The sequence below is a fragment of the Macrosteles quadrilineatus genome, unplaced genomic scaffold, assembly GCF_028750875.1.
Source record: "Macrosteles quadrilineatus isolate MER2022 unplaced genomic scaffold, UCM_ALF_1.0 Scaffold_9__3_contigs__length_116548681, whole genome shotgun sequence".
Taxonomy (NCBI): Eukaryota; Metazoa; Arthropoda; class Insecta; order Hemiptera; family Cicadellidae; genus Macrosteles; species Macrosteles quadrilineatus.
The window spans coordinates 84,282,094-84,303,795 of NW_026542602.1; the positions used below are offsets into that span (position 1 = coordinate 84,282,094).

The 21,702-nt window shown below is 30.9% G+C and overlaps 1 protein-coding gene across 1 annotated transcript in view; it reads right to left on the reverse strand.

The window, feature by feature from the left end:
• The window catches only part of LOC129003604 (collagen alpha-1(XVIII) chain-like), a 354,201-nt gene that overhangs the window by 109,089 nt on the left and 223,410 nt on the right, over positions 1 to 21,702 (reverse strand). The window contains exons 3-4 of the mRNA XM_054431902.1: positions 9,060 to 9,112; positions 4,529 to 4,612 (exon numbers count right to left, since the gene is read on the reverse strand). Of these exons, the coding sequence (XP_054287877.1) occupies positions 4,529 to 4,612; positions 9,060 to 9,112 (137 nt within the window). The remainder of the gene's footprint in view (positions 1 to 4,528; positions 4,613 to 9,059; positions 9,113 to 21,702) is intronic.

Genomic DNA, 21,702 nt, shown 5'->3' on the forward strand with positions numbered 1-21,702 from the left:
CTGGTTAGCCTACTCTAATGATAACAACTTAGTCCACTTTCGAACCTTAAATGATTTGAAGTCTGTCAGAATTAAGCTGGTAACATTATAATTTTTAGATGACCACTATAACATTTCAGCTACCTGTAACCAACTTTAAGAATAAACACCTCCGGGAACTTAATGGTCACAAAAAATAATAAGAGTAGGAATATACAAAAACCATAAGAATAATAAAAGGAGAATCGCACAATAATCCATTCAAATGTAAAGGGGAGCAGCAAACAAAAAGCCATTGAATTAAAAAAAGAGAATTCGTGTCTTATAATTACATGAACCTTATGTCACTACAGAAAAGCCTATGTTCAAATTTAATGAACACATCGCTCCTTTGTGGGCGTATGGTTCAAAGCGTAGTCCATCATAACATATGCATTTCCTTAATTACATTTCTGTACATGGGAAACTCTTGTATGTACACAGCTACATTTAAAACCAATTGATATAATAAGATTGATAAAATGTATGGCATACAACTGAATAAAGTTCCATTAAAATAAGATAGAAAGAGAGAACTAAAACTTTTTTTACAACGCGCTTATATATTATAATTATTATATATATTATATATAAATTATATATATATATATATATATGTAAACTTAAATACAATACAGAAGTAAATATTAATTAATATATAACAAGGAGACTTCAATATTTTCCATAACTATCAAAAATAATCAAACTAAACTAACTAAAATACCTCTTGGCTAGGGATTCAGAATTTTATTTCATAATAGATAAAAAATGATGGTGTAAAAAAGGCCAGTGAATGTTATAGGTTTATAAATATACAATAAATAAAAAAAATTAAATACTGTACAATATAGTACAATATAGTGCACTGGGTAGTGTACTGTACAATATAGTGAGTCGGTGGCTCAGTCGGTAGCGTCGCGGACTTCGGGCCCATGCGGGGCCAACGTAAACTAACATGGCAGCGATGTCGTGGGTTCGGATCCTGGTCACTGCCGATAACATTTTATCAGTACAGTTCACCTTTGTACTGTACCGGCTCACTCCTTGCTTTGCTGTAAACGATCCACGCACGGGCGCTTAGTCTATGTGGACGAGCAAATGCAAGGTTAAAAGAGGCCGCCAACCTCTTTAAAAAAAAAAAAAATATATATATATATAACTGTTCAAATCATCAAACTCTCTATATCATATTACAACGTGTTTTCCTTGTGTACACAGGCTCACCTTGTGTTAACGATTGTGGTGGAATAAATACTCCATTACAGTTTAAATAACCAGTCTCTAAATCAGGAATTAACTCTTTAGCAAGTATATAGAAACTTACGTCAAGTCGAATATATATTATTCAGTAATTATAAATTTTACCTACGACCATTTTTTAAACTAGCCGTTTCAGTTCAGTTTTAGAATTGATAAGATTTACTTAACAGCGTTGTTTACCTACTTAACAGCATTGTTTTTTACTTAACAATACGGGTAACGGACTAATGGGGTTCAAGGATTCGTAGAAAAGAAGTAAAATTGTAATGCTTTGAACTTAAACTAATCAACATATTTTGATCAATTTTGGAAAACTATTAACATTTCACACAAAAAACATTTTCACTGGTTAAACACTCTCTAATAATTAAAATCAAACGTTACATGGCGATTGCATTTTTTAATCTCATACCTCTTGGAACCAAAAAAAGTACAAATGATACATATAAATAAAATCTGACGGTTTATTTTATTTTAAGCTAAATAAATTTTTTTTAATAATATACGGTTGAAAACTTTTGAAAATTTAGATTTTAGAGCTTAAATGTGGGGTTTCTTGTTGCATGATTCTCAGGTTTTTGGACTTTTTATGCTTTGTTTTTATGCTTTGTTGTCAAGTTTAAGCCCGTAATTGTATGAATAAAAGGTGTTTATTTTTTAATATTTTTGTTTGAAAACGGCAACACAAACATACGCTCAGCTTTATTCAATTCCCATGTAACATTTGTATTACCAGTTTAATAAAAAGTGTTCAATCTCTAAAATGTATATTGTGTACGATAAAAAAGTCAGATATCCGTTCTTATCTATACTTAACCATAGTTAATGTATAAGTTATTCTTCAAATTTCTCAAGAATACCTTAAGGTAATACTGAATTATGTACTGTGATAGGTTTGTTTAGTAATTAATATCAAGTTAATTGGCTTTGGGAATCACTTGATACTAAGAACTGTATAAAGAAGATTTTCATTACCAATCTAGCAATCAATCAGATGGTGAAAAGTGTCATAATAATGTTGAAACGTAACCAGCATTAAATTAGAGTACCAAATATTCTCTTTGACTTTTTTGCACCACTTTAACGTTTAGTACCTATACTCTAAGTTATGAGTGTAATTAATTTTATAAAGGACTTCATTTAAATTTAAACAATACCTTCAAGTCGTTTAATGGTTGAATAATGTAGGTTTGAGCTCTATATGTTTAGTTTTATTTAATTGTAATGTAACTAAATCCGATTAAAATATAGAATAATGGAGTAAAGATTTTCGTTGTATCAAAATGATAATAAATTTCAGTAATGACGTCTAATTTGTTTGGATAAAAATAAATACTAAAATAAGCCATGGATACAATTTATGAATACTGCATTAAGCCTTAATGTAAACTTGATATATTGTTTAAAAAACAGTGTCAAGACAAAATAGAGTTACATGGATGAATTATGAAAATCTCCTCAGGACTCCAAAGATTATGTATTATCTTTGACTCTCAATACAACTAACAGTATCCAATAGTCAATGGTATTATTGATAAGAATGTAGGAGTAAAGAAGGTGCTACACATAAAAAATATTGAAAATATTAACATCCTTGAAATATATGAATTATCTGTAATATCTGTAAAATCAACCGATCAACCGACTAGGCGGGTTGATTTTATCCGCAAAGTTTAGACATCTGTATTTTAATAATATTATTAGGTGTTTATATTATATATTTGAAAACAACGAACAAAATAATCTGTAGTGATAAATCTAAACACAAATCAATCAGACATTCAAATCATACTTTTTAGCCCATTGACCTAATTAATGTTATAATTACAAGTCGTAAAAATACACGGTATCAACAACTATATTATGGTATAACAACTATTTTCACGTTAGTTGTATTATAATTACAACAATGACGATTGGTATTTTACTTACCATGAATATTGTAATGTAAAAGCCACATACATGGCCTTGCATTTTAATCAAAACACATATTATCCCTTTATTTCAATAGTAACACTGATTTATAAAGAGCGGAAGGTAGGGACAAAAACTTGTGATAGCAATTGAAAACGTGTCCAGGCTTTAATGAAACCAATGACAACTCATCTAGAAAATCCGAACCACGTTAATCTTCTCATTTAAAATGGATTTTGAAAACAAATTTTCCATGTTTAATTTATTTAATTAGTTTAAATACATATCCACTTCCAAGTGCAATTTGAGGAATTATTACAAAATATACTTTTTTGGAATCTTTACGTACCTATATCTTTATCATACTATTAAAAAAGATATATGACGGCAATAGTTCCGAAAAATAAATTAAATTATGTTGTAAAATATTATAGTAGATTTGTTGGTAATAGTACATTTAGCAATGGATGCACTATCATAAAGTCAATATTCCATGCCTAGGTATTTATTTTGTCTTAAGATAAAAATAATTTTGTTCGTTTTTCCATTTAAACAGTTTTCTTTATGAAATATAGTCTTCCCTTCTTACAGAAAGTTAGTGAGTCGGTGGCTCAGTCGGTAGCGTCGCGGACTTCGGGCCCAAGGCAGCGATGTCGTGGGTTCGGATCCTGGTCACTGCCGAAAACATTTTATCAGTACAGTTCACCTTTGTACTGTACCGGCTCACTCCTTGCTTTGCTGTAAACGATCCACGCACGGGCGCTTAGTCTATGTGGACGGGCAAATGTAAGGTTAAAAGAGGCCGCTAACCTCTTTAAAAAAAAAAAAAAAAACTATTCGTCAACAATTTTTACATATGAGATTCAACTTAATATATAAAAGCAAAAAATAGCAGAAACGATTAGTTTGAGGACGTGGATTGCTTAAGCTGTGGTTTCCTAGGCGCGGAAGCGGAGAGCGGAGACAGGAACGCGGAGAGCGGAAAAGAGATTAACATGGTGTTCCACTCCGCTTGTAGGAAAACAGTAACATTAAATTACCTTAGACAAGTGGAGTCCGCTCTCCGCTTCCGCGCCTAGGAAAACCCAGCTTTAGGCTCTTTTTATGCACCTGCGGTCGCCATACTGCGGCCCGCAAGTCCAGTGCGGTGGACCTATAGGAAACGCAGGTTTTTTGCGGCGTAGGTACATTGGGTCTTATGGGAACTTTTATGCATTGGGGCGGGCCGCAACCGCATTCAATGCTACCAGTGATATAAAACCTGCGGTGCCGCAAGTTCAAGACCTATGGAAGCCAAACTTTCAATTTATGTTTTAAAATATTATAAAATACTAACCTGGTCATCCCTGAGGCCTGCATCAAGCACGCCAGCAGCTCCCGGCATTCCGGGCAGTCCAACAATAGATTCACCAGGCGGTCCCTGAAATAGGTACGAAACATCAAGTAAATATTAAATGTTAGACGTGGGAAGTTGAGTAGGGTACTGTAATCTAACACGTATAGTCTAAGAACCCTGAACAAAAAGTTTGAATTTTTCCATGTAAGTATTCACCAGACTTAAATAAATAGTTTAAATAAACTAGATTATATACTTACCAGTTAAAAATTTAAATTCAATTAAAACTTGCATAAACTAGAAATGCGCATTTATGTGACCATTATAATATCCTAAACAGCAACCTTGAATAAATTCTTTGTGAAAATAAGTGTACTTAAGGCTTCGAGTTATATAAATTGTTATAATAAATTGTTGTGATCCACTCTTGAGAGTCAAAAAACAATTTGCCAATTACATAAATTTTTTTTAACATGATATTTTAGTTCTTTATTATATTTTGGAAGTTCTTTACTAATAATAGTTTGCACAATTTACTATAAACTATTCAATAATTTATGCTATGATAAGTTTTTTGCATAACTATTTTATTAATATCACTATTTATTTGATAAGTGGGTTAGTAACAAAAGTACAATGATATCATGGTAATGCACGCCTATACATTTTAGGCTTAGAAATCAACTACTAGTTTTGCTTCAAACCTAAGGTAGAGCTTGTCGTTTATTGGTGTGCTGTTACTAAAATAAAAAAAAATACCGAAAATATAATAAAACGATGCTTTTAAGTAAAAAATTTTAATTTGGTAAAAATGCACCGTTATATTTATTAAATTAAGCTGGTGAGTCTTGGCAAGGTTCACAATCCTAATATCTAAATATGCAACACACATATTATGCATATGCAAAACTGCAGCTGAACCTAAAAACATCGTCTCCTCTTGGTATTTTATGCAAATGGATTACATCTGCATGAAAGAAACAAGGCCTCTTATGTGTAAATGTTTACAAACCATTGTCTTGTAAAACTCACAAGACATACCAATTCTAAAAGGCGAAATTCCCTTCTACTTACAGACACAATGCTTCGTTAGCTGTTTGGGCTATTAATTAACAGCTGTGTCTAAGGAATATGTCGGCATTAGTCACTAAAACAAGACTACAAGATCGTGCCACTCATCCTACACTCGTCCTTCACTCATATTTGTGTTAAAATACGCACATAGTGGCGTCCCCATCTTAAATAATTGATATAATTGATACTCTTGGTAAATATTGTTATACCAGGCGAAAAGACATATATTTTTAGTAAAATCTGTAGCAAAGAGAAATTTTGCAAGATTTTTTTTCACTAACCAAATCTTGTTTTCAAATAAATAATGGTAATCATAGTCCATTTAACCCTTCAACGGTACATACCGCAAGGGAACTGTGCTTAAACAACCTTCCTGTTACAAACCTGTATTCCAAGAGAATCTATTGGCTTTAATAATAGAATAATGACAAAATGAATTAACAAAGTACTGATATTATGTTGTTTAATATTATACAGTGTGTAAAAAATGTCTCCCCCCCCTATTTATTTTTTTTTTTTTTTTAAAATAATGAAATATTGTTTGGGGAGTGATAGTAACATAACGTGAAGTTTCTTTTGACATAGTTAAAATTTTTGAATTCCCCCCCTAAATGGGGGGTAAGGGGGGTAACTCAAAATTTTTAAATGTAAACCCCTAGCTTGTGACACCTCATTTGAAAGAGCATTAAAAAACTAGGTAAATGGTGAAAACTAGAAATTTCTATCTAATTTCTAACCGGAATTACAGCCAAAAACGCTCAAAATTACAATATTTTTGGGAAACTCAAAATTGTAATTATTGCATACACCCTTTGAGTGACCCCTCATTTGAAAGAGCAATAAAAATCAGGCTTATGTTATTAAATTAAAAAACTGTTACTTCCTACAGCCAAAAATTTCTACAGCTAATAAATTATTATTTTAATAAAATCTTTTATTTCTTTATTATTGCAAAAGTGCAAAATAACATCTTTTGAAAAAAAGTGAAAATGAAATGTATTGGTTATCCACAACAGAGCAAGTACAAACTAAAAATTTAAGGTTATTACAATAAGAAATTTTCGTGAACATGAGTTTGTTTCATTAGATGACCTTTGCTCAGCCGGTTTTCCCTGTTTGCCCTGGCATGGGTTTCCTCAACTCATTCTGTCAATGAGCTGTTACAGACAGGTCTAGGTCAGTACTGCAGCATAAATTCAATTTCTATTTAATAATAACAATTATGTAACTATTTGATAACTGTAAAGACTTTTTTGTTCATTAAAATTCTCTAAGGTTAATAATTAATTGTTAGTTTGTTGCTATTTAGTTAGTCAGGTTTTTTAATTTAGTTTCTTTATTCAATAGTTAGTTTTTTGTTAAAAGTTTATTAGAAATTTTTAATAATGGCTCGAAGCAAAGACGATAAGGTGGAAATGGTTTTAACTTTTGGTGCCTCGAATGAAAACTACCACGAGACAGAAAGGAGATTCAACGAAGCACATCCTGATCGACCAGTGTGTCGAAAATATTTGAGGGAACTAATTGGCAAGTTCAGACGAACTGGATCCGTAGCTAATGCTCCAAAATCAGGCCGAACATCTTTAGACGAAGAAACACAATTTGAAGTTGTGGCAGAATTTGTAGAGGATCCTCAGCAGTCGACTCGATCAGTTGCTACACTGTGTGACTTATCCCATCAAACAGTTCGAAATATTTTAAAGAAAAATAAATTTCACGCTTATAAATTTAAACTTGTCCATGCATTAAACGACGATGATCCAGACCGTCGACTTCAATTTTGCGAAGAAATGGAAGAACTAATCAAAGCTAATCCACATTTCGTGTATAATGTAGCTTTTTCAGACGAATGCACTTTTTTTGTTAATGGAACTGTCAATAAACATAACTGCAGATACTGGGATACTGCAAACCCCCATGTTTACCGAGAATCCTCAACGCAGTACCCAGAAAAATTAAATGTATGGGCTGGGATGTTGGGTAATCATATCCTAGGACCATTTTTCATCGATGGCAACCTCAATGGAGAACATTATTTGCAAATGCTTCAAGAGTCGGTTTTTCCAGCCATAGTGGAAGTTATTGCACAACATCCACATGAGTTTGATGAAGATATTGTTCACTTCCAGCAGGATGGCGCTCCCCCTCATTTTCATCGACAGGTCCGAGCATTTCTAAATACACAACTGAATGGTCAGTGGATTGGCAGGCGTGGCCGGATAGAATGGCCAGCACGGTACCCCGATCTAACACCTTTGGATTTTTTTCTATGGGGGTTTATTAAATCGACAATTTATAAAACTCCCGTACAGAATATTGAAGACTTGAGACACAGGATTGTTGAAGCCTGCAGAAAAATCACTGAGGAAACATTCCATAACGTGAGGGAAGAGTTCACGTCTCGTTTATTTTACTGTCAGGAAGTAGGAGGACTTCAGTTTGAACATTTGCTGTGAATTTATTTGGTGAACACAACATCGCTACTGTTATTTCGCACTTAAGGTTAGTTTGTTTGTAAAAATCATAAAAAACCATCTAATTACCTGTTAGAAATTATTAATCCTTATCATTGGCCTGATTTTTATTTATCTTTCAAATGAGGGATCACTCAAAGGGTGTATGCAATAATTACATTTTTGAGTTTCCCAAAAATATCGTATTTTGAGCGTTTTTGGCTGTAATTCCGGTTAAAAATTAGATAGAAATTTCTAGTTTTCACCATTTACCTAGTTTTTTAATGCTCTTTCAAATGAGGTGTCACAAGCTAGGGGTTTACATTTAAAAATTTTGAGTTACCCCCCTTACCCCCCATTTAGGGGGGGAATTCAAAAATTTTAACTATGTCAAAAGAAACTTCACGTTATGTTACTATCACCCCCCAAACGATATTTCATTATTTTAAAAAATAAAAAAAATAAATAGGGGGGGGGAGACATTTTTTACACACTGTATGTGTATCATGTTCGATAAATACTTATGTGTCCTACCACGGGCAACACATATAATTGAATGCATTTGTAAAATTGCAAAACCATAAACCGCAATAAACAGATTTGCTACATTCCATAAAGATAAATTTAAGCAATATACAGCAAAATATATATTAACCTTCAGTATAAAATCGAAGACACCATTCTGACCGTTAATAGTTTTGGTGTACAATAGGCCTTAAACAAATCCTAGGTTTTCTTCCAATGTAAAGAGATTAGATTGAATGATTGATATGAATAAGTCAACAAATGTGTTAAAAATTTACAAAAAATATAACAACACTAGTGTTTGTTATTACCTTTATCCGTTTCCTTGCAAATGTAAAAATAATACAAGTCTTAAATCGAAGAACTACAGTTAACCAAAAGCATTTTCTCTTTTAGTATATATTTATATTACAGTACATATACATGAACATAATTTAGTTATATTATTGAACCTACGTATTTAACATATATTAACTTACCTGGAACCCTCGATCACCTTTCTGACCCCTTGTGACAAATTCCTCATCGTCAACTGGAAACGAAAACAGTGCTTTAAACATTGTACTAACAGATAATAAAACATAAATTACTATACATTTTAAAAACTTAAATTTTGGTTTAAGAAAATCTGGACTATTTTCTTTCGCAAGGCCAGCGAATGTAGACAAAATAATGTACAGCTGACGTCATCAACTTTAGCTGGTTATTTTTCGCCCAAGGAAAAAAAGAACTACTTTATATTTGCAACAACAAAAATTTTTGCCGCAGTGTATATACTATTTCCCTATTGAAAAACCATGCTGTTTTGTAACTAGGGTCTAAAGTGACTCTCAAAAAGACACTTTTGCCCAGATGAACTAAATTTTGGTCATACTGCATTATTCTTGTCGCAAAAGTAACTGAAAAAACTGAAAATATCAAAGTCATAAATTGTACGGATGACGTAATTGACTACATCTGATTATTGCCCACCCTAGAAAGAGCTAATTAGACTCACAACATATTGGAAACAGCCGTTTTCGCCGCACTGTGACAAACAATGATTATGAAACATATGCCCCTGTCATATTAGTATTTCTGATCCTTTATATGACTATACTTGTACTCAATATTTCAAGTTTGTAGCTTATTTATCATCATCAAACCAACTCTAATTTTCAACTATTATCTCAAACTAATCTTCTTAATGAAATTAGGACTGCAACAGGTAATCAATTTGAACTTCTTCAACGATAAAGTTGATTAAGTGTCGAGAGTGCAATAACCAATTTTCTAATGCCACGACGGGGAGGTATACAATCAAGTTGTTATACAACCCTCAGGGTGAGTTCGACACTTCAACTTGATTATAACTTGGTTCTAGTCAGAACTTGGAGATGTGGTTATTGCATCAAACACATCTACATGAACTTGCAAGTAGTAAACATTGACAATAATCTAACTGTTGGGTGGCAATTCCTATGGTGATAGTGTGAATCAAACAATTTGATGGTGGAAGATGAAGATTTTGTGAAATTGGATACCTCTGAAAATTCAACAGAAGTCACCAATGAAGAATGAAAAGTTTCTAGTTTAGGAAATGATTTTAATTTAAATTTTAATCCATCTGTTAGTTTAATTTTTGTATGTTAACGCTGTTAAAGCTGGTTATTTACATGCTTTTGTATGGAATGACCTGAACTACGTTTTGTATCCGTCTATGTCTTGTATCTGTGTAAGCGTGGTAGAATCAACAATTGGTAGGGACAAGGGGTGCAGAAATGGAAAATTTAAATTTGTTTCATAACGATCCGCTTGTACTTTGACACGCTATAATCCTCCCAATGTTGAAAGCTGCAATATAAAATATAATGCAATGTTAAACTGCAATGTCCTAAATTCGATTGAAGATACTAACCCATTATATTTCGTATAAACTTACCAAACAGAAAGATGATGATTTTGTAACGATTTTTTACCTCGATAATGCAATTATTGATTTATTTCGTCATACAAAATAATATTGTTTGGAAGTTCTGATTTGTTGCAATTTTGATAATCCTTAAATATTTTGATCACAGACCTCTTATATCGACATAATTTGAACTTGACACAAAACTAACAACTTATACATGCTTAGGAATGTCCAAGAGTCATAAAGCAGAACAAACAGATGATAATACATATGATTTAATTTGGCATGAAAATTTTATCAAGATGAAACTCGAATGCTGCTCTTTTTACACAGCTCCCCAGCGATGTTCTTTGGCAGATTTAATTAACTGAATGCGACTCCGAGGAAATATGCATAATGATAACGGAGATTTGAAATTGTTTAATGAAGTTAAATATAGCTCAACGTAATATGTCCATGGTAAATTGTTTGAAGCTTCTTGTAGCGTATAGTTGTAAAAAATAACAGATTTTGATGCAAAACAGATTTATATCACAAAATTAAACAAACAATTGTAAAAAACAGAATTACTTCTTACATATCATTTTACTCAAAAGATATGTAACCTTAAAATTAAAGTAGGCCTACTTGGTGGAAAATATATTTTGCGACATTTAGAAAAGAAAGCGGGTGGATTTTATTCCAAAAGCTACAACTTGGAAGACATACACCATCTCATAACAGGCCTTTAAAGTGTTACAACAATAAAATAGATAATGAAATTATGCTTATTTCATTCCTTATTGAGAAATATTCCACAAAAACCAAGGAATCAATTCAACCAATCTTAAATGCACTATTTTTTAACAGTATTCAACTTATTAAATATAATAAATTGTTACAACCCTAGAAAATCACCCATTTCAATACCAGAATAATTTTTACAAGTCAAACCATTGTATTTTGGATACTTAAGTAGAAATCCCATCAATATGGACTAACCGAAGCTATTTTTTTTTTTTTTTTTTAGGAACATTGATGAATGTACCACTCGTACAGTTTACCACAGTCTAAAATTATATCTTCTCTCTTAGCTTTAATTGCCGTGATAATTGGTTTGACATAGAATGCTATAGCGTTTAATAAGTCTCCCACTCAGTTTTGATTGGTTAAAAAGTTGCATATTGGAATAAAATAAGTAATTTACATCAGCGTACCCTGACCGTAGCTTAATTTAACTCCGTTAATTTGTATTCAAAACTTAATACAACTATAAAATATAAATTAAGATGTGTAGTTCGACTCACAGTCAGATGTAATACATACACAATAAATCATAGTAAGGAAAAGTTACACACGGATCTTGGACCATAACTCATGCAGCGCTGAGAATATCAAACTTATCCCGTTATTCTTCTTTGGCTGTCCATTTCTCATTTTACCAAAAGCCAAACGTAAGTAAAAAAATATGTCACATACTAATGTTTTTTTCCTAAATTGTGGAAAGACACAATCATCACCATTGAACAATGTCTGTATTAAAATTATTTACACACTCATTTGGTACAGTATGAAATTCCGAACAATAATAACTGCCTAGGTAAATATTTTAACTTCAGTACAAATGACGGTATTTTAGCTTCAAATGCAATAATTATACGTTTAGAAAAACTCGAAAACAAGTTTTAACATAAATAAAATTATTTTTTAATAAAATTAAATACAAATAACTGGACATTTATTCACTTCTATTTTATGAACATGATGGCTAAATGCATTCGTAATTATCACAAAAACTCATTATCAACAAAGCTATTAAAGGGTGATTAAAAACTTCACACCTCATCAATTTCCCCTTCTGATAAGCAGATTATGATTAAATTGCTTTGATTTCAGATAATGTCCGATATAACGTTTATTAGGGGGTTTAGCAGTGGCATTATTGCTTGTTAACTTTTGTAAGTTAGAGATAAAAGAATAGGGGTTTGATTTATTTTAATAGACAATTATAGGCTAATAAAAAATACTTTTGACAAGTTTTCCAGCCGTAATAATTCCTTTTTCAGGCCTACATGTGAAAGAGACTACAATAAGAAAACTAGGAGCAATGACTGTAATGTTCCACTTTTAAATATGGATAGTCAAAATCACACTAATTAAAATAAATTTATGTTAAGAATATATGTGTGAAAAATTTAAAAGATCCAATAAGATAAAACGGAAATTTTATGACTTTTATTTACAGGACTTTTTTTTTAAATTCAAATAGTAAACCCGGCAAATACTGCATGCAATTTTAATTGCGATGAAATATTTAGTAGATAAAAACGTATATTTGAAGGACACAAAATGCAATTTACAACTTCAAATAAACTTGACAAAGACAATTAGACGTAATCAAGCTGGAATAATTAACTAAACGCCGTTATGGACAGCTACTGGTGTTTATTTCACATTTTAATTCTCTTTAGCGATTGTTATTTCAATTTTAAATTATAATTAAATACATTAAATTCACGTTAACACATTACACTAAATTGAATGACGTTTCATAAACATAATAACGTAGTAAAACTAGTTCTAGCTAGAAAAACTGCCTTGTGTAATGCGAAAATGAAGTTTAAAAGTAGTTTAGGGGCAATGTTTAATATAAACCAGCAAGACCTTGGTTATATATAATACTAAAACCCATTTAATCTAATGTTCATATGTATTACATTTTAATTGTAGGCCTACTTTAAATAGGATTTTTGCGTTGAAATAATTTACCTACCCCATAGGTTCTATTTTTTATTTACTATCAAAACTATTTCTTATAATAATGTTACCTCCATCGCTTCCATTAATCAAATCTTACTGAAAGATCTCAACCATCATCTGGAACTTTTGGAAATAGAAATATTCAATAATAGCAGTAGAATGTTTGAACAAAAATCTATTTCAATAAAAATCAAATATTAAAACCCAAACATATACTTGGGTTAGAGGTTAGCTGTCAGACGAGTTTTTTTTTTAGTTTACCTACTCAACCACGACATATGTACACAATAAGCTGTTTCAGCTGCGATGCAATCCCATTGACTACTTATAAGCCTGACCCTCTTAAAAAATTAATGTAATACTCAGTAGCACAGGCAATATATCTTCATCTCTTATAGGATTATGCTTAGAAACGCTTGCCAGATACCCGTATCGAAAATGTCGTCCTTGGCTTTTGGCTTAGCTTCCTGACGTGAGGTTACAACGAAAATAGAATTTACTGGCGTTGGATATGTCTAAAGATGGATACACAGGGCGTTATTGTTTCTTGGTTTTAAAGCATTTAAAAACAAATATTTTTACAAACAAACTACTTTTAATAACCTTTAGCTAGGAAACGTGTTTCCAAACAATTCCATGAAACTAGTTCTAGGGTGAAACTTACGAATTGTGCAAAGCTTGTAGGGAATGTTAGATTAAACGATGGAAGCCAGATATTAAACCCTGAAAAATAATTATTTCGTTGGGTTCCGCCAAATACTAAACAATCAGCACGAATAGTTTTTGAATTAAATGTCTCGAATATGTTTTCAGTATATTTTCATGCAAATTAGTTCAAAAATACTAACGAATTGGCATCAGAGGCGAAAGAACATACGAATCATAAGTATTAAATAGTTACTGAGATATTCAACGAGATAATCACTGGTCACTTACAATATTATCTAATATTGAGAATGAATTAATTAGTTAAATTAGCTTGATAATATTTGGAATATTTCTATGTTTATTGTATATTTTTCAAGGGTTTCTAAATAAAAAAAGGTTAGTCTTAATCATACCATGGCAAAAACAACAATTTCCAAGAATATGTTTTGAACATCAGAATGAAGCAAGTACTCTTCAACCCACTTTTACACTGGTTGTGTTGCTAGTAAAAAATTACGACTCTGTTGGAATGAAAACTCTATTAAGCAACTTGTGATTCAGCCTACAATTGTGCTCTGACGGGGGGCAGTTAGATATTATTTCAGCTTAACTTAGTTACTTGTACATTTTAGAACTAATTCAGAACAATCGACACAATGCAAGGATGAATCATGTCCAGTTATGTTACAATGTAGCAAAGTTATAATCATATTATGAGTTTTAATTTGAAATCCTCACTTGTAATGTTCCAGGGCCTGATTGGTTCGCGTCAACTTCCTTGATTGAGTTTTAATTGCCTCTGATTGTTATTACTGAAATCATAAGCACTTAAAGTTTTTCAAAATATATATTTTAAATTTAAATAACCATAACATTGCTTGTTTAAGGGTGAAACTAAATACGGTTTTTAAGTACTTTGTTTATTTTTTAATAAATTTTCTTGATGCGATAGAATACAATTAATTAATTGTATTTCATTGCAAACGAATTTTAGAATCTCCTAAAAAGGCCGTCAATTAATAACCCATTTATAAAATAAAAAAATACATTAAAATAAATGTAATTATAGTCTTTAAAAGCTTGCTGAACTTTTTAATATATTAAGTACATAAAAATACGACAAAAAATAGGGCAGTCATGGTTAGTTGTTCAACTAGCGTCCGCGAGAAGAATAAGGTAATTCTTTGTTTGAAGTTCATTGTTGGTGATGGTGAGTTTAAGTTTTTCAAAGGTTTATTGCGGACATTTTCCATCACGAATGTAAAAAAACAATACACAACGTTTCAAACAAAACACAATAAACAAAAAAAAACAATAAACAATGAAACACGTGTTATTGTAACACAAAAAGTATTCATTAGCTTGCATTCCTCTCTGGAAATTAAATTTTTATGAATTTTGCTAATCAAGTTCTTCTTGGCACTTGGGAAATTAAAGACGGTGCAAGGATGGACGAATCCAAAATAAACTTGTCTAAGTGTGCCACCGCATAATATTACTGAAATATATTATACACTTATGCAAACTATCCAATTCTTTTGCAAATTTTTTGTTACCCTACATAAAGCATTTTACTAAGTAGGTATAACGGTTATCTGAGGAAAACTTTCAGTAGTAATTCTTAGAAAAGTAGTAATTTTATAGCAAATTATTAAATAAGATTAAATATATTTCAAGAATCCTGATAACTTGTACGTAATTTATTGTTTCAAATTGTATTTTTCTACTGAGAAATCATTTATAGATGGATATATTTTCGTCATCTCACTTATCCGAATGCACATTGAGAAATATTTCTGAGAAAGAACCAAGAGCTACAAATAATTAAAGAGATCTTTGCAAACTTGTTACTTTTGCCTTTCACTTTTCCATGTTATTTCGCATTATTTATTTACCTACACAAAGTCGTCCCAGTTATATGCGGATCTATTTACAGAACACAAATCTCATTTTATTGCCGTCTAGGTATCTTTAAAAATTTCAAACATTAAAAAATATAATAAAACTAGTTAAAGCTGTTAAAGAGGTTCTGTTAAATTTAACTTATGGTTTAAAGTTAACAACTGAGTTAATTGTCAGTAAAAATCGTCTTATCACTAAAATCTACTGCTATGAAGAGTTAACGATCAGAAAACAACATAATAATAAAATATAAACTGAATTATACCCGCAAGACCGTTAAATTAGACATACCATCTACACAGAACTTCAGTAGCCATATTTTGAGGTTTAGAATAGAAGCCTCTAAGAAAGTGTAAACCATTGACTATTTATAATATATTAGATTATACATGCGGTATATATATATATATATATATATATATATATATATATATATATATATATATATATATATATATGATTATTTACTTTTTAACCCGTCATAGAATGTACCACAATATTATAAAAGAAACCAGTATGGATCGTAAACATAAACAAATTAAGTATATGGACCCAATCCTCTACTAATAGCAGTAACGTGTGTTCCATTTAAGCAATGTTAAACAATGTTTACTTTCGGGCTAGTAACATTATTTGTATAAGTTAATGATCCATACCGGGTCTGCTATAGTATTCGTGGATTGTACTAGCCTATTAATGAAATTGCATTTTAAACGTATATTTTCGTTACATCAAAGAAAATCTTTAGGTTCTATATTCTGTGTTTCCATGCATATAAAAGACACAATATTTTACTAGTAAATGTTACACTATTTACCTAGGGAATAAAATCCCTTTTAAGTCAGTATAGGAGTAAAAGTCTGGTGTTGTTAACAGTTTTAAACTTTGATTGTAAGCCAACGCATTTATTGAAATCACATTATTATAATTTATCGATTGGTTTAAACGTTTGTACCTTATTGTTGCATTATTATCAATAATGCAACATATCGATGGTATAATAAACCGTAACACAATCGTATTATACGAAATAATCGAATCACTAACTAAATAGCTACTTAGAAATTGTTTTGAGGGGTTATCTTAACATGAAAAGTATTTTCGTTTCCTAACTTAGTTTGTTAAACAATGGTGAAACATTACGAAATATATTGTTCATCACACGTGCAAAAAGTGTCTTTTTAGGCCTCTAGTTCATTTTCCTTGAAACTTGAGCTCGGGTCGAAAAGAGTCATTCAATGCCATAGTGATAAAATATACTACTTTGGACTTTGAAGTAATCATGATAGGGATAATAAATTAACTGAAAACCGTTGTGAACTGCTGATGGGGTTCCCTGATATTATTTTTTTTAAGAATTTTCGTTTTACTGTTTTTTTATTCACGCATTTATATATAAAAGAAAAACAAGGACAATTTAGAAAAAAAAAATATTCAAGTATAAGGAATAAATTAAATATTTAACCAAATAATTTCAAAGAAAATATTAAATTAATGACTATTCTAAGTCTCTAGTTTTGTTAACGAGCGAAACTTTACAACTTTAGCAAACTTTGCTGGTTTCAACAAACATGATAGGAGGTCAACGTTAATAATGTTGTAATTTTACACAGAGGTGCATTATCCCAACAAATAAAGTTTTATTACCGGAGTTTAAGTCAGTAAAAACTAGTTTGTTACAAAACATAAAGTAAAAGAAAGTTTTATGAACCACATAAAATGTTGACGCATTTGTGAACGCAAATGCGTGCGTATTGTTGTGTATCCTACCTACTTTTGCAGAAACTCTTCTTCGAACTTCGTGAGCATTATGTTTAATCATTAAGCTATCATTTATATTCAAAAAATTGTATCATACAATTAGCTGGTTAAAACTATTGCTTCTTAGGGTATTTTTTAAGTTTTTTTTGCCATGAAACCTATGTTTACATGTTTAAAACAGAAGGTTAGGAGTATTGGTTCTCACTAATTGTTATAGCTGTTAACATTTAAAACAATCCACGATCCAATAATAACAATAAAAAGATGTGTAGCGATATAAAATATCTAATATTGGGTTATGTTCAAAACACCTATTTAAAAATGTCGTCACCTTAACGGTTTTTGGTCCCATATAAATTATAGTTCCATCTTAACCTATGATAAAATATGACAGGTTTTCTTCGTAGAAGAATACCATTTACGTGACTGACTTGACTTACTAGTCGTTAACGACGTAATAACGACAATAAAATATGTAAATAGAATAATTCATGCAAGGTTGTTAAATTAGACATACCATCTACAAAGCACAACTGAAGTGATCTTCGCAAACTTGCTGTATTTGTTTGTTTCTTTGAATTTAGGTAGTGTAGTGACCAGCCATATAGCAGTACATGTGAAAAGGGAGCTATATGCAAAACAGCCTATACTAATCACCCTAGTTCATGCTTATTTATGAATAAAGTGACTCTCAAAAGACACTTTTGCCCATATGATGAACTACATTTTTGTCATACTGCATTATTCTTGAATCAAAGTAACTGAAAAACGGAAAATGTCAAAGTAATAAATTGTGCAGATGACGTAATTGGCTCCAGCTGACTATTTTTCACCATAGAAAGAGCTAATTATACCCACAACGTATTGGAAACAGCCATTTTCGCTCCACTTTTGACATACAATTATTATCAAACATATGTCACTGTAACAATAGTATTTCTGAGCGTTTATATGACTATACTTTAATCAATATTCCAAGTGTTAGGCTTAATGATTATTATAATCAAACCAACACTAATTTTCAACTACTATCCCAAACTAATCTTCTTCATTAAATTAGGACTGCACCAGGTAATCAATTTGAACTTCTTCAACGATAAAGTTGATTAAGTGTTGAGAGTGCAATAACCAATTTTCTAATGCCACGACGGGGAGGTATACAATCAAGTTGTTATACAACCCTCAGGGTGAGTTCGACACTTCAACTTGATTATAACTTGGTTCTAGTCAGAACTTGGAGATGCGGTTATTGCATCAAACACATCTACATGAACTTGCAAGTAGTAAACATTGACAATAATCTAACTGTTGGTCAATTCCTACGGTGATAGGGCGAATCAAACAATTTGATGGTGGAAGATGAAAATTTTGTGAAATTGGATACTTCTGAAAATTCAACAGAAGTCACCAATGAAGAATGAAAAGTTTCTAGTTTAGGAAATTACTGTAATTTTAATTTAATCCATCTTTTGGATACATTTTTTATTGTGTTAGTAATATTAAAGATGTTTATTTACATGGTTTTAGATGAAATGGCCTGGCTTGCATCTGTGTAAGCGTGGCAACATCAACAATTAGTAGTAACGAGAGGTGCAGAAATGTAATATTTAAAATCTGTTTCACAACGATCCGGTTGAACTTTGACACCGTGTAATCCTAATGTTGAAAGCTGCAATATAAAATCTAATGCCATGTTAAACTGTAATGTCCTAAATTCGACTAACCCGTTCTATTTTGTATAAACTTACCTAATAGCAAGATGATTATTGTGATGATTTTTTTCCTTGATTATACAAAGATTGATTCATTTCATCATACAAAATAATATTGTTTGGAAGTTCTGACTTAATGCAATTTGGATAATTCTTAAATATTTTGAATCATATTTTGAACTCGACAAAAAACTAACAACTTATAACTCCTTAGGAATGTCCAAGATTCATAAAGCAGAACAAACAGATGATAATACATATGATTTAATTTGGCACGATAATTTTATCAAGATGAAACTCGAATGCTTTTTACACAGCTCCCCAGTGATGTTCTTTGGCAGATTTAATTAACTGAATGCGACTCCGAGGAAATATGCATAATGATAACGGAGATTTGAAATTGTTTAATGAAGTTAAATATAGTTTAACGTAATATGTCCATGGTAAATTCTTTGAAGCTTCTTGTAGCTTATAGTTGTGAAAGCTTGCGGATTATTTGATGCAACAGATATTTATACAACAATTTTATACAAAAAATTTAATTAAAAAACCGATTTATTTCTTACATATCATTTTACTCCAATGATATGTAACCTCAAAATTAAAATAGGCCTACTAGGTGGAAAATATATGTTGCGACATTTAGAAAAGAAAGCTGGTGGATTTTATTCCAAAAGCTATAACTTGAAAGACATATACCATCTCATAACAGGCCTTTAAAGTGTTACAACAATAAAATATATAATGAAATTATGCTTATTTCATCCCTTATTGAGAAATATTCCACAAAAACCAAATTGGATATTCTCTCTTTAATTGCCGTGATAATTGGTGTGACATAACATATAGTGTTATAGTGTTTAATAAGTCTCCTACTCAGTTTTGATTGGTTAAAAAGATGCATATTCGAATGAAATTAGTACTGTAATTTACATCAGCGTACCCTGATTGTCGCACAATTCATCCCCATTAATTAATTGTTATTCAAAACTTGCTACAGCTATAAAATATAAATTAAGATGTGTAGTTCGACTCAGAGTCAGATGTAATACATACACAATAAATCATAGTAAGGAAAAGTTACACACGGATCTTGCACCATAACTCATGCAGCGCCGAGAATATCAAACTTATCGCGTTATTCTTCTTTGGCTGTCCATTTCACATTTTACCAAAAGCCAAACGTAAGAAAAAAGTATGTCACATACAAACACGTCAACGGATTTACAGTTTTTTTCCCAAATTGTGGAAAGACACATCACCACTGAACAATGTCTGTATTAAAATGATTTACAAGATAATTTGATAAAGTATAAAATAAATGTTAAACAATAATAACTGTCTAGGTAAAGATTTTAACTTCAGTATAAATGACAGCTTAAATGCAACATTTATACGTTTAGAAAAACTGGAAAACAATTTTTAACATAAATGATATTATTATTTTATAAAACTAAAATATAAATAACTGGACAGTTATTTACTGCTATTTTATCTACATGATGGCTAAATGCATTCGTAATTATCACAAAAACTCATTATCAACAAAGCTATTAAAGAGTGATTAAAAACTTCACACCTCATCAATTTCCCCTACTGATAAGCAGATTATGATTAAATTGCTTTGATTTCAGATAATGTCCGATATAATGTTTATTAGGGGGTTTAGCAGTGGCATTATTGCTTAGTAACTTTTGTAAGTTAGTGACAACAAGAATACGGGTTTGATTTATTTTAATAGAAAATTATAGGCAAATAAAAAAATACTTTTGACATGTTTTCCAGCCGTTATCATTCCTTTTTCAGGCCTACATGTGAAAGAGACTACAATAAGAAAACTAGGTGCAATAATTGTACCTAGTTTTCTTACTATGTGTAGTTTTTGTGGAATATTTCTCAATAACGGATGAAATGAGCATAATTTCACTATCTATTTTATTGCTGCAACACTTTAAAGGCCTGTTAGGAGATGGTATTGGTCTTTCAAGTTAGGCATAGCTCACTGTAATGTGTTTCTTTAAAATATGGATAATCAAAATCACACTAATCAAAATAAATTTATTTAAGAATATATGTGTGAAAAATTTAGAAGATCCAATAAGATAAAACGGAAATTTTATTACTCTTATCAACAGGACTTTTTTAAATTGCAAATTGTAAGCCCGGCAAATACTGCATGCAATTTTAATTGCTATGAAATATTTAGTAGATAAAAACGTATATTTGAAGGACACCAAATGCAATTTAAAACTTCAAATAAACTTGACAAAGACAATTAGACGTAATCAAGCTGGAATAATTAACTAAACGCCGTTATGGACTGCTACTGGTGTTTATTTCACATTTTAATTCTCTTCAGCAATTGTTATTTCAATAAAATATTTTAATTGAATACATTAAATACACTTACACTACACAAAATTAAATTAATTTATTACACTAAATTGAATGACGTTTCATAAACAT